Below are 15,771 nucleotides of genomic sequence, written 5' to 3'. Positions count from 1 at the left end.
CTAACTTCAGCACAAAACCATAAATTTGTAGGGAGGTATATAGTCTATTGAACTGACACCAATACATAAATGGTACAAGCCTTGAGAGATGAGAAGTACACATAAGCTTGAGGTACATAAAGAAGATGAACTTAAATTGTGTTAGGTAGTTTGTTCAGCACATATTACAGTAGTGATGAAGAAGCTGATGATAATGATGATGATGATGATTCTATATAAGAAGGGATAAAGAGATACATGATGAAAGCCATGCTCTTCCAAAAGACTTGGACAATGTGTTTGGGACACAATTTCTGGGAACCTGAACCAAGTTGTAAACTTAGAGATTATTGATAATTTAGAGTCAAGAAACCAACAAGGAACACATTGGATAATGAGGCCCAAGATGCCAAAGAGAAAAGAAGAATAATCACAACTCAAATGCCTTTCATCAAAGACTGCTTGATTAAAGCTGATCTAGAGTTAAATATTTTATTCATCAGCTGTATGCCAATAACAATGATTTCTTTTGATCTTTCCCTTGTATTACTAGTATATAGATTTATTAACATTAAAAGAATAAAAGATTAGAGTAATTGTATCAAGGCTTGAAGTAAGGTAAAGTACATGTCGTGGACTAAATATCAATACACTTTATGTCTCAGCCATCACGATTCACATCCTCCCAAACAAAAGTAGCTCCAAGAGGTTGCTTGATCTGCTAGAAATAATGGATAAATCCCTCAAACTACACCCTAACATCTTAAAAGCAAAGTACACATTGGACAAGGTAGTTCTAAATACAGTTTCAAAAATATTAAAAAAATAATATAAGATGTACATGGCTGGAATACTTTTGATCATAAGTCTAGTCAACACAACGCCATAAAATCCTGTCCAGTAATGATTTTTAACAAGTGATAAAGTGGGTTCAAATTTCTAGGAAAAGATGATAGGCAATTGAATCAAACTCAATACATGACTGCTACATATATTTTATTGACAACTGAGGGCAAGATAAAAGACAAAAGTTGGTCTTGAAGATGTTTAAAACATAGAACATAAAGATACATTAATTACTAAGACAAAAGTTGGTCTTGAAGATGTTTAAAACATAGAACATAAAGATACATTAATTACTACAATGAAAAATTAAGTGTCCAGCTCAATGAAATGACAACAGTTTACTCCCTTAGCCACAACATTAACCCTTTTACTGCAGAAATCAGATATATCTGCTCTAAATTTTCATTACCCTTAACTGCAGAAAGCAGTTTTGTATACCATTCTATCTTTTGTTGAGAAATGTCATGTTTGAGTCTATTTTTTCTTGAGATATATCAAGTTTATTGAGGCAACATAAGTTGCAGAAAATACTAATTATATCCTTTGGTAGATATTTAACATCATTACTTTTTTTTATTCATAAATATTGTTCTCTACTTCCACACATTACAATGATCCCCTCTATCTCCACACTGGACCAACCAGATTCTATCCTCATACACTATGTTTGACTCTCTCTCTCTCTCTTCCCCTTTCTCTCTTGTCCTTCCCATGTCAACTGTATCATCATTACTATCCTATTACTCTCATCTCGCATCCCTCCTACTCCCTAATTGAAGCACCATTGACAATCTCCAACTCCACATCAACCCTACCCAATCCTTATAGATGTTGTCTACATCTACCCTCCTCACTTTCCCTGCCACCCTCATATACTTGCAAATCCTCACCCACTCCTACTTTCTCTGTCCCCAATTCACTTCTACTTGCCTTGTACCTTGAGGTACCAACTGGACATCTCATCACCACTATCGCTTTGCAGCTACTACTGATTTTGCTTTTTACTCTTCTCAAAATATAAGTGGCCATGTAATTCCCCCACAATAGGAACCTAATCTGTCCCATATCCTTCTTTCATATCTGAACCCTCACCTACTTGCATAAAGTCCTTGGGTTTCATAGGCAAGAGAAAAGCACCCAGTACACACTGAAATGTGTTTGGCATTAGAAAGGGTACCCAACGGTAGAAACCATGCCAAAGTCAACACTGGAGCATGATGCAGTTCTTGGACCCATCAGATCCTGTCAAACTGTCCAGTCCAAGCCAGCATGGAACACAGATGTTAGATGATGAGGAGGATGGTGATGCTGATGATGATGATGAAGATGATGATGATGATGAGGATGGTGATGATGATGATGATGGTGGTGATGATGATGATGTGCCTCTACATACACCCACACATCTGATTTAACACACAAGGTTTTGGTAAATCTGAGGCTATGAAAGAAGACAACTGCTCAAGGTGCCATACAGCAGGATCAAACAAAGAAATGTTGCGATGTCTGTACTCATGTGCACAAAACCTCTTCAGAGCTCTGTCAGAGAATCACTAAACTACAGCAGCAAACACACAAATACCATCAACAGCAGAAGCAGTAACAATCACCTTTAACTTCTCATTGTTTCAACTATCTTATTTTTGCAGGAACTCACATATACATCATCAATGGACATAAGAATTGTAATAATACAGAAAATAGACAAGAACTGGGAATGGGAGAATCATAGAAATTAATACAATTTCTTTCCTTTTGAAAAAAGTGATGTCAATATACAATGAAGTTATTCCATTATTTGGTTTATAAGAGATATAGCACAAATAAAAATCAATCAATCAATTTGCATTGATGCGGTTCTTTTAAAGAAAACAATAACAAGATGTCCACTATTCTAAAACTAATAAAAATGACAATAAAATCTGTTTGTTTGTTCTAATGACAAGATTGATGTTATCTCCTAACTTTGAAAAAGAAATTACTATGTATGAATAATTGAGATTTTCTTTTACCAAGATAGAAATCTTTATCTGAGAAAAAAAAAGAAAGAAAGAAAGAAAGAAAGAAAGGATAATCATAATTTTGTTCCTTTTATGCATTTTGTTATCAGGAAATCTCCTGTGGGATGTGAACTGACTAGTGTATAATTATTATTTATTATAATTATCTGTTACATATTCACAAGGCCTTGCATTTATATGGGATAGACTGCAAATGAGATTTTATGGCATTCATGCTTTTTTTAAAGATCATTTAACTAAAACCAGAAATCAAAATGTTAACATGGATAAATGCAAAAATTCTTTCTTTTTTTTTTTTTCAATTCAGTTTCCACTGTTTTGCAATATTTTATTTTATTCTGTTATATTTCTGTTTCTTATGCTTGTATGGGTTTGGGAGTTTTAGAAATTTGGCCATTTGCATAATTTATGAGGAAGTCGTTTTATACAGTTGAATGGCTTTCTAATGAAGATATTCAAGTGTGAAATGTGATTGACAGGTATTTTTGAACTAGGATGTTTTACAACAGGAGGAAATGTGTTGCTTTTGGTTTAAATGCTTTAGTCAGGAAATGAAGAGCAGAAGCCATGTACTTTTCAAAGACCATTTAAATGGTGTGAAGAAGAGAAAGTTCTCTTCAGACCAGAAATCCTGTTATAATACGTGCAAACAGACAAGATGCAACTGTGGTGGTGGTGGTGGAGTTAAATAAAGTGACAGATTAAGACTTGCTGATCAGCTTTAAGTCATATCTCACTACTGTGGCTTGATATTCCCATCAAACCACACCTCTACTTCTGTTCATTTACTACATTCACTTCTTACAGCATCTAACAATCTACTATGCCCACCCTCACATTTTCATAACTGCCTCCCCACTTCTGATCAAATACCTGTATTCATCTTTTGCTTTTTAAGGGTTTTGCTCCAAACCTCAACACTACCATCTTCACTTTTCCCAGATACTCCACCCTTATATAAATGCAAGGTAGCCATATATCTTCTCTACAGCAAGATACCTCTGTCTATCCCCAGTATAAAATCACTTTTCCACTCTCTCATATACTTCCCCAACATAGTTGAAAGGGCTTCCTCCTTTTCTTGTTCTTTCCTGTCTGGTGAGTTATTTGGTAACTTCACTAATGCTGATGGCATACAAAAAGCATCTACTAAACAGTGTAAAGTGGGCATTATGAAGGGCATCTAACTGTAAAAACCATACCAAAGCAAGACACTAAAACTCAATGCAGTCCTTGGAGCCATCAAATCCTGTCAAACTGTCCAACCCATGCCAGCATGGAACATGGACATCAGATGGTGATGATGATGATCTTGTACACTGTGGAATATAGTTCTAATGCAAACAGTTGATAAAATGTATTTGATTGAGATTTGGCAGTTATTCTGAGTAGGTTGAGCGACTGCATAGAGGCTCTCTTTCTCATTGATGCATAAGGGAATTATGAAATTTATGTTGACAGAAGTGGGTAGATATTTAGCTGATATTGTGATGCCAAATAACATGGTGGTACTAGTGAGGGTTGCACCAAAATGAACATTATTGACCCATCAGGCCTTTTTATTTCAAGAAGGGCAAGAAAGTGGCAGAAACCTGCAGGAAGATATGCCCTGTGTATGGAGAGGATGCTGTTACAGAACATGTGTGCCAAAAGATTTCAATTGGGAAATTTTTCTGTTCAAGATGCACCGCATTCTAGTTGGCCAACTAAGATTAACAACAAAATGAAGGAGTTAGTTGACTCTAACCTCCAGTATAAGACCAGGATGATTGCAGATATTCTTCAAATATCCAAATCAAGTGTTCAAACCCATCTGCATCAACTTAGTTATGTCAGCAGGATATTTGGGCCGCACACCTATTGAATGAAGTTAATCTCACCCAATGGATTTCCATCTGCAATTTGCTGCAGAAATGCAAAGAGAACAATCCTTTTTTGAAGAGATTAGTGACAGGGACTGAAAAATAGGATTGTGTATAACAATGTGAAGCACAAATGATCATGGGGGAAGTGTGACAAAACCATCACAAACAACCTCTAAAGCATGAGTTCACTAGAAGAAAGTTATGCTTTTAATTTGGTGTGATTGGATGGTTGTATGAGCTTCTTCCCACAGACAGGACCATCAATTGTGTACTATAACCAGCTAGACAAATTGAATGTAGTAATCAACCAGAAGCATCCAGCACTTGCTAATCATAAGAGCATTGTCTTTCATCACAACAATGCCAGAATGCACACTTCTGTGGCAGAAATTATTAGGGCTTGGCTGGGAAGTTTTGCCACACTGTCCATATTTGCTTGACCTTGTGCCCTCAGACTTTGACCCATTTCAGTCTCTTCAAAATTCATTGAACAGACAGATCATCAACTCTGAAGAAGATGTGATAATTCACTGAAAAAAGGTTTTTGCTAGTAAAGACAGGAAATTCTTTGAGCAGAGAATAATGGATCTGCCCACAAGATAGCAGAAAATACTGGAACAAAATGATAATTATATCAATGATTGAATAAATCACTTTGTGTTTAAAACTTATGTCTTATTTTCGTTTAAATGACCAAACAGACATTTTGTCCAACCCATTAATTTGATGTCATCCAGCAGGTCTATGATGAAAGATGTTCTAACTGTGATCCTTGTGGCACAACAAGGATTCTCAGTGCCAGGGACAACTATATGTTTTGGTACAACCAAATTTGAAATGTTCTGATTATTTATTTTATTTTCCTTTATTCACTTAATGACAATACCATAAACAATTAATTACCATTTTACACTGGCCTAAATATAAAATCACAGTATATCATCATACAATATCACAGTTGTAAATCTGGAACTAATGCTTACTAAGCATACTTACATAACTTGTAAGCCACTCGACATTTATGTCATTCAGTGTTGCTCAAAGTCACATAGCTAAAGTAATGAGGCAAACATGCAAAATGAATGTCTGTTATATCTTTAGTTTGGAAAATTGTTTTATATGTAAGAAGTCAGCTACATGGGGTGTATAGAGACTAAGAAACAGACAAATAAAATACTATTTAACTTTACATATAACAAATTTTTTTAATTTTCAAAACTGCACATATACTTAACTAGATCATTGCAAGTAACATTCTGGTATTCATGGTTAATTTCTACATGAATCTTTCATGCTTTTGTTGTCGCAAGTGCATCGATTAAACTACCAAAATTTTAATTACTAATTATGTCTGTTTTAATACCAAGTCCAATGTTGTCCAGCTACTCAGTTCTGTGTGTGTCACTATGGTTCAGCAGTATGTAAGAATTAATCTCAGTTTGCTAAACTAGTCACAGACAATGCAACTATAAACAAAATCTGCAATATATTTCTTAAATTTTGATTAACATCTTCATCATATGAAATTGTTAGCAAAATCAGTTGCAACCTTTGGTTCAGGAAAATCAGTCTGTGTTCTTTTACAGCCTTTAATTTCTTTGCACACACAAATGTGTGGCTGTATGGTTAAGAAGTTTGTTTCTTAACCACATGCTTTTGGGATCAGTTCCACTGTGTGGCACATTGGGCAAGTGTCTTCTAAAGCTTTGCAAGGGTGTGTGTGTGTGTGTGTGTGTGTGTGTGTGTGTGTGTGTTTGTGGCACTTTCCAAACAGCAAATACTTCATGGTTGTTATTTTCATGGACATAGAAGTTACCAATTTTTTCCCACTTGTTGAATCCACACTGCATTTTGAATGTCATTCAAAATACTGGGCTTCACTACCACTGAGGATCTCCTCCTAGTAAAAGCCCATCCTTAGCAAGCCAGGAATGCATCTTCAGATGCTGGAAGTTATTTCATCTCCAAAAAGCTAGACCATGCTGCTACACACATACACACACACAAGCATCCTGGATTACATTTAAAGAAGGGCCACTTGACTGATTGGCATTTAATCACAAAAAGGCAGATTCCAATCTCTGGCCTATAGATGTACTGTCCCCTGTCTCTGAACTTTCTACTACTAGTTATGTAGCCTTGGCTAACTAGAGCTGTCTCATGCCTCTACCACTCAGGTATCTCTAATCCACTCATCACACTTGTTGTGTCCAACCTTGGGTCCACACTAACCAGTCCTTTTTCCCTGGAACATCATCTATCTGGAATCTCCTTCCTGTTCATGTCCTTTCTGCAGCTGTTGACTTGGAACAGTTTAAACAGTATTAAAAGTATCAATCTCATTGATCTTAGAGAGCCTGCAAAGGGTCATGGACACCACCTCTTCCTTTAGACTCAGTAACTCTTTCACATGAACTAGGATAACTGATCCATTTAATTACTCCCTCTATTTGCAATGTCTCTCCATGATCCTGCTGTCCTCTTTTTTTTTTTTTTCATATATTCTCATGTATTTATCAGGTCATCCCGTAAGTTCTGTCTGAATTTTGAATAAAGAAAACAAGTGATCAAATGTTATATTTAATTGAAATTTAATCATCAATGTACTTTCCCTGATTATCTATGACTTCCTGCCATCTATTTACAAGCTTTTTAATCCCATCAATGTAAAACTCTTTTGGTTTCAAAGCGAAGAACTCTGAAATGTCAGTTTCGACCTCCTCCTGGCTTGCGAAAATTATGTGCCCCAAATGATTCTGTAAACTATGAAACAAATGGTAGTCTGAAGGAGCAAGGTCAGGAGAATAAGGTGGATGAGGAATTTTTTCCCAACAAAGCTCTTCGATCTTCTGTGATGTGATCTTTGCAGTGTGGGGTCGCACATTGTCCTGATGAAACATCACTCCTTTTCAGTTCACTAAAGCGGGTCTTTTTTTCTTCAAAGCTTGGTTCAAATGCTCTAATTGCTGACAGTAGACTTGAGCATTGATTGTTACATTAGGTGGTGACAATTCAAAGTGAATTACTCCTTTGCAATCCCACCAGACAGAGAGAAGAACCTTTTCTCCATGAAATTCCCTTCTCAGTTGTGGTTAAGTTTTTTTCCCTTTTACCAAGCCACTGTTTACAACATTTAATATTTCGACAGAAGATCCATTTTTCGTCTCCAGTCACAAGTCTATCCAAAAATGGTGAAATGAGTTTGTGAGAATGGAGAGAAGAGCAGATGCCAACTCGGGATTTGTGGTTGCTTTTGGACAATTGATGAAGCACCCATTTTCCAAGTTTAGGAACCTTTCCAAGTTGTTGAAGATGACGATGAACAGTTGTATGGTTTGAACTAAGCTTTATTGCCAATTCTTCAACTGATAATGCAGGATTTTCTTCAAGTAATGCCTCAAGGAGCTTATCATCAAACTCAAATGGACATCCTGTTCGATCTTCATAAACCATCTTCTGCAAGTTCTTTCATTCAAGCATTCTTTCCCATAAACTGAGTGTATGTTTCAAATCATTTCGGCTGCATTGTTTCCTTTTTTGTACTCATAAAGCATTATATGCCTTAAATGCTCTTTGGATACTTCCATGTTAGAAAGGGTTTCAAACAAAGAAATTTTAATTCTATTATTTTGTAAAGTAATATTTAAGTAGTTTAAATATACACAAATGCATAAAAATAATTTTTAATTCCATTAAACATTCTAAAATACTATTAAATTTCATTCAATTTTAAAAAAAGTAAAATCGGACAGAACTTATGGGATGACCTGATATTCCATTATTTAAGAAGGTACAATATAACTGATAAAAAATAAATTTTATGGACTAATCAATCAGAGAAGAAAATATACTCAAACTAGAAACCTTGGATGAATGCTTTGAAGAGAATTTGGCTACTACCTCAAGCAGATGCAATGCCAATGTACAAGCTTCTTCAAAGGTTTGAGTAGAAAGAGTAGTGGCATGAGGAAGGTGGGTGGTGATAGTATAAGTTAGTCATAACATCATCATCATTTAAGATGTGCTTTCCATGCTGGCATGGGTTGGATGGTTTAAGAGAAGCTGGCAAGCCAGGGGACTGCACCAAGCACTTTACAGAATGGATTGAGTAATGGTGAGGTCTGCTTTGGCATGTTTTTTTAGTTGGATGCCCTTCCTAATGCCAACTACTTTACAGTGTGGACTGGATGCTTTTTATATGGCACAAGCACCAGCGAAGTTACCAAGTTACTTGCAAGTCAAAGGTCCTTTGGGAGGAGGGGGGAGTATTGGAAGAGGTGGCATTGTGCCAGGTGAGATAAGATAAATAAACAGCAATAGTGTAATGAGTGCAGTAGGTGAAAAGAAGAGTAGATTTAAAATCATATTAAGACTTGATATGCACAGAAGAAAGAAAATTCAGTAAATTTTAAATTCCAACTCACATCTTCTGGATTCCATACTTTGATGGTGCGATCTTGGGATGAAGAGAATAATAGATTCTCACCACCCCATTTGATGCAAGTAACACACTGTAAATGACCATTCAGGGTAATACAACACTGGCTTAGTACAGTATTCCAAATTCGAACTGAGCTGTCCTGGTTAAAAAAAACAACAGATGAACAATTAGAAATAGATATACATTATGAGCGGATATAAAGAACAGACATTCTTGTGTGTTTCTACTTACAATCATTGCCCAAAAAGATAGATGAGAGTGAAGCCTAGATATTATATGCAAAATACTATACATATATAGATATACATATATGCATATATACACAGACACAGCACCACACATACATACAAATCCCTCATAAATAAATATGCATATACAAACACTGTATGTATGTACGTATGTGTGTATAGAGAGGGAGAGAGAGAGAGAGATCATAACTAGTCATAACCAATATTTTATTCTTTATATAATGTACACATATCATCTTTTGCAAGTTAATATTATACCCTAAGTCATTGCATACATTATAAAAGTAATACTGGTTTCAAATTTTGGCACTCTGTATGAATTATCACCTCTTAGAGCTTCGGTGGAATTTGGACTCAGAATGTAAAGATGGATGAAATGCCACTATGCATTTTGCCCAGCGTGCTAACGATTCTGCCAGCTTGTTGCCTTCATCATAAAAGTAATATTGGTACTGGGTGACCATGTAGCCCCAAATGGTTTGTAGTGGTAGTTACTAATTTGCAATACTCAAGCTTTGAAGAATGAAGCCTCTACACTAGATCATAAATTGAGTAAAACACATATTTAAGTATTGTGTTACACAAATGCAGGTGGTATACATCATTTAAAGTTAGTGCTAGGAAATTTTGATACAATATAAAGGACATAATGGAAATTAATCTGCACAAGTCAAATTTTGCAACACCACTACAACACATATGAAAAATGACATTGTTTAAGTGGCAGCCATTTTCGGCTTCACATGCCCATGCTCTTTCCAAAATTTGCACCATAAAACCCTCAAGAGTTTCAGAACCCCTCTTCTCTGATTTACCTATTGATGTTCTCCTTCAGTTGCACCAGGGTTTCTGGTTTGTTGACATAAACCCTCTCTTTGAGGTATATCCACAAGAAAAAATCCAGGCTAGTCAAGTCTGGGGAATGTGAAGTCCAGTTAACATTGCCGGAGCGGGAGATTATTCTCTCTCCAAAGCACTGCCGTAGCAACTGCATTGTTACTCTTGCGGTATGAGCAGTTGCCCTACCTTGCTGGAACCATGTGTGAAGTCTACTTTGGATGGCCTTCATGTTCCCCAGACTTGACTAGCCCAGATTTTTTCTTGTGGGGATACCTGAAAGAGAGGATTTATGTTCACAAACCGGAGACCCTGGTGCAACTGAAGAACATCAATAGAGAGAGCAGAGAAGTGGGGTCTGAGACTCTCGAGAGTGTTATGGTGCAAGTTTTTGAAACAGCACGGCATGCGAAGCTGAAAATGGCTGCCTTTTAAGCGATGCCATTTTTCTTATGTGATATTGTGGTGTTGCAAAATTTGACTCATGCATATTAATTTCCATTTTGCCCTTTATATTTTAACAAAATTTCATGCATTTATATGTAAAGGTAACGAAGTTATTAAGAATTCAAACTCATCAATGACTTTTGGGACACCCTGTATAATTTGTTCAGAAAAATATAAATAATAAATAAGGGAGGTAACTCTTGCTTATATTTACATATTTAATTCACATCATCATCATCACCGTCGTTTAACGTCCGCCAATGATAGAAAAGCATTTACGTTATTATTCTCTCAGCGAGAGATCGTGAGATCTTCTTTGAATTACATCTATCGTTCCAAGAAGAACGCGATGCCCACGGCGGGAACTATTTTCAGCAGAGAATGGGCTAATTTTGCTTTAAAACAATAATACCGTGCCTTTATATCTAAGGGAAACAACTTTTCTTTAACTAATGATCTTTTAAACAATAATTTAAAGTAAATAATGAAAATGTTTCGTTTTTGTATTTGGTTTGCAAGATTTTTTATGTGATTTCGTGTGTTGAAGCATATTCTGTTGTTTCTGGGGAGTCATTTTCTTATTGTGCCTTGAAATTTAACACACTCACCGTTAAAATTTCCACTTATTTCTTATTTTTATTTTCCTAAAATTTTCGTTTAGTCTTGACAGTCAAGACTATTGATAAGGTTGCAAGACGCAACGAAAATTTTAGGAAAATAAAAATAAGAAATAAGTGGAAATTTTAACGGTGAGTGTGTTAAATTTCAAGGCACAATAAGAAAATGACTCTCCCCAGACACAACAGAATGAAAATGTTGAAATCGATAAAACCTTTGCAGAAACGCAAAAATAATTCAAATAGAGCAGGAAGTAAATTCCACCTCTACACACACACACGAAATGGCGAAGAGGCATATTACTTGAGTTTCCAAACTGATTTAATACCACATTATTCCTAATAACTAGAGAGTATATTCATCCGTTGTCATGAGTTAAATGAGAAAGCTAATGGAATATATACACTGTACAGCATATATAAACATCAACTGAAGTTTGGGAAGCCAATAACTGTAGCTATAAGAAAAGAATATGTAGAATCAGAATGGAAAAAGGTAAAAACCAAAATGGAGTGGGAATCACCAGACTATACCTCTTGGTTATTTAGAAGCAACTTACATGCTGAAAATATTATGGAAACCAAGATTTTAGAAATCATAACTTAATGATATTCGCTTTTCACATTGATAAAATATTTTACAACAGAGAGAAGAGGGTGTAGAATTTCTAGTAAGCCCTTCAAAGTTGTTCCCCCTTTAGATGCTATTTAAGGCATGTAGGCGCAGGTGTGGCCGAATGGTGAGAAATTTGCTTCCCAACAACTCTCATTGTGTGGCACCATGGGAAAATGTTTTCTACTATAGCTTCGGGCCGACCAAAGCCTTGTGAGTGGATTTGGTAGACGGAAACTGAAAAAAGAAAAACTCGTCGTATATGTATATGTGTGTGTGTGTGTATAAGTGTGTTTGTCCCCAACCACTACTTGACAACCATTGTTGGTGTGTTTACATCCCCATAAATTAGTGGTTCGGTAAAAGAGACCGAAAGACTTAAAAAAAAAGAACATATGTACTTAGGTTGATAAATTCAACTAAAAATTCCTCAATGCGGTGCCCCAGCATGGCTGCAGTCTAATGACATAAACAAGTAAAATATATCTATCCTAATTACAAGAGGAAGAATAAGTACCAGGTTAAAAGGTGACATCATTATGAAGTTATACACAATTAAACACTGCAGCCCATATTGTTAAACAAAGAAGACTGGGGGCTACTTAACAACACTATAAAAGATATGAAGATATTTTTCATATTCGTTTATGACACAAAGATGAGATAAGTATTTTAAGGAAGAAACATCATGCCACTGTCGACAACTGGACATTATTTTGCAATGACTGAATCACTTTACACATACTGCAAGTAATGATATGATATATGCGCTGCCTAAACAGTTAGAAATATCTTTTTTGTCTCTTGTTTATATAAGTGACAGAGTATAATAAGTAAAATTATAGAAGATTATCAATGATGAGAATTACCTTAGATGAACTTGCTAAATACAGGCTTTCTGGATCTCTGGAAATATTAAAAAAACAACTATATAAGAATAACAGATAGTCATATGAAGCAGGAAAAGAAAAGATTGAGAGAAGATTAGTAATAGTAAGATAAGTATGGATGTGTGGAAGTTCAACTGTTATCTCTCAGCCATAATTTAGTTGTTATTTTTTGATTTTTTAAAAATACATCTATCTTTGGATGAGTGGGACGGGATTTTCTGGGACGGTGCTTTACAGCAGCATGCTCTTCTTGATTGTGACCCTTTCAGTTATCTCTTATAGCACACTATTTAGAGAAATTCCTCGCAGGCTATTAAAAAGGGACACAACTGAGTAAAATACGTAATATAAATTTATTCCAGTTATTTCCCTTCGCAGAGCAAATAATACCTGAGTGTTTTAAGTATAGAGACTTACTTTATTGTGCCAACATAAGACATGATTTTCATTTAAAAAACAAAACTATCTTGAGAAAGATTTGACAGCTACTAAATCCGTCAATTATTGAGAAGCACTTTTCCCTAGCCTAAGCTCTCGGAAAGACTTCCGCGTCCCCCAATTTTCACCCAAATTTGTTTATTTTTAAAATGTTTTTTGACATAAACCCCCGTTTTCGGATACGGAGGTTCGGGAAAATTGCCAAAAATCGGCATTGTGAAGTTCCCCCCCCCCCCCTTTCAAACCCAGCTTCTTCAATTTTGAATTTTTTCCCCAACACTAACCCTAACTCTAAAACCGTAAGTACAGAAATGTTTTGAAATTTTTATCCGAATCATAATGACCGTATTTTCCCGCATATTTACCAACAAATAGAAATTCTTAAAAAAAAGTTTTATATGGAGTTTTGGAAATTTTTTTCAGAATCATAATCTCCGTATTTTTTCGTATATTTTGAAAAAAAAAATTCTGAAAAAAGTTAAAAATGAAGGGAATGGAAGTGGAGGGATTTAGAAATGTCGATTTTTGCCAATTTTTTGCAGATTCGTATTCCCCGTGGCGAAAAAAAACAAAAAAATTTTAAGGGTGTTTTTTTTGGGGGGGGGGGGGATCTTGCCAAGCTCTATCTATGACTTATTCCCTCTTACAATTGTATATGCTCGAAGCTGATCTTTAATTGTTAACATACAACTCTAGCTGAGAACACTCTAAGTTCTAGGGATACAAACTTCCTGTTCTAAAGGACTTTTCATCAAAAATTTCATAAATTTATATTCTAAGCATCAGCTTAATAATGACAAAATTATTTTATTAAATAAATCATTATTTTAATAATTAATTAAAACAAAGGCAGTGTCATCATCATCATCATCATTTAACGTCTGCTTTCCGTGCTGGCATGGGTTGGATGGTTTGACATGGAGCTGGACAGACTCCCAGTGTCTGTTGTGGTATTGTTTCTATGGCTGGATGCCCTTCCTAATGCCAACCAATGAACAGAGAGAGCTGGGTGCTTTTTACATGCCACTGGGACAGGTGTATTTATGCAGCACAGGCACAGGTGTGTATATGCAGCACTGGTATGGGTGCTTTTTATGTGACCCTGGCACCTGAAAGGACAAGTCTGTATATGTGGAAGACAGCGATTTTACTTAGTTTGACGTGTCTCAACAAGTACAGCAAATCGCCATGTCTACCAGTCCTTTGTCATTTCCTCAGTGAGAACCAACATTTGAAGATCTTTTCTCATGTCTTCCTGGGTCTATCCCCTCCACAATTAGAGCTAGGCACTTCTTTATGCAGCTGTTCTCATCTATATGCATCACATGACCAAACCAATGTAGTCTTCTCTGTTGCATATGATATCTGAGGCCTCTTAGACTCAGTTTTCCTCTTAAATCATTTACACTCTGTTGTGCATGCACACTAACATTACCCATCCAGTGGAATATAGTGTATTTTAACAAAAATATAACAATGAAATGGTTAGACACTCAATTGTAATGCTTCAAACACTACCCAATACTTTATTGAAATTTACATATAATTTTCAATAATAGGTATAGAATAAACCCACTTAAGGGAAAATAATGGTTTTACCTTGAGAAAATATTACATAATTTTTAAATATAATATATAGCATTTAGTAAAATATAAATGCAAAGAAGAAAAACAGAAAAATAAAACGAATTGGTGGCTTAAAATAGAAAATACATACAAAAAAATTTTCTCCTACAGCTGTCTTACCAGAAATATAGCATCAGTTGTGCTTTTCCCTGGCACGAACCCAAACTGCATCTCATCTAAACAAGCTTTCCCTGTCTTCATACTCTTAATTGCTTTATCTACCAAAGTACTGTCAATTCAGATAGCTTGTCCCTCTGTTGGGTCAACATTTAACAAACTCTCTTCTCCCATTCATTTTCTTTATTGAGCAACCTTTCATAGTGGTGTCTCCAAACCTCTCTCATTGCAAGTGAACCATCATCCATGCGGACACATTTCTCTCCTACGATATCAGAATTCTCTCTCACACACTGTCTTGCAACACGAAATACTTCTAGGCACAGAACATTAGCAAATTTTTTCTTATCTGATTCCTCTCTGGCTAAATAAACCTGTCTTCTAGCTTCTCTTCTGGAAGTCTGATACAATTCCCTGCTACCTCCGTTCTTCCAGTTCTTCCAAGCCTGTTTCTTTTGTCTAATAGCCCTGTCAACCACATTGTTCCACCACCACGTTACTTTGGTTTGAAAGGGGACTCTGCACCATCCACAGATCTGGTCAGTGGCTCTCAGCAGGTTGTCCCGTAGAAACCTCCAGTTGTCTTCCACATCATGTGATGCATCCCCTTCTATTTCGTCGAAGGCTTCGAGTAATACGTCTCTAAATATCTGTCCATTTGCAGGATCTTTAAGCTTCCAGACCCTTCTCCTCCATGCTGGTTACCTTCTGGGCATTAGGAATGCTTTGGCATTTATAAGCAGCCTTCTTTCCCTTTTTCTGGCGAGGATGTAGTCAATTTGGTTA

General features: G+C 35.9%; 1 protein-coding gene across 1 annotated transcript in view; it reads right to left on the bottom strand.

Moving 5' to 3' along the window:
• Nucleotides 1-15,771, bottom strand: part of LOC106875218 (notchless protein homolog 1) — a 212,335-nt gene that overhangs the window by 186,084 nt on the left and 10,480 nt on the right. Inside the window, exons 7-8 of the mRNA XM_014923267.3 lie at nt 12,784-12,820; nt 9,136-9,291 (exon numbers count right to left, since the gene is read on the bottom strand). Coding sequence (XP_014778753.1) covers nt 9,136-9,291; nt 12,784-12,820 — 193 coding nt within the window. The remainder of the gene's footprint in view (nt 1-9,135; nt 9,292-12,783; nt 12,821-15,771) is intronic.

Source organism: Octopus bimaculoides, chromosome 1 (genome assembly GCF_046866305.1).
Source record: "Octopus bimaculoides isolate indiv1 chromosome 1, ASM4686630v1, whole genome shotgun sequence".
Taxonomy (NCBI): Eukaryota; Metazoa; Mollusca; class Cephalopoda; order Octopoda; family Octopodidae; genus Octopus; species Octopus bimaculoides.
The sequence above is the reverse complement of the archived record's forward strand: the minus strand, read 5'-3'. Positions and strand labels throughout refer to the sequence as shown.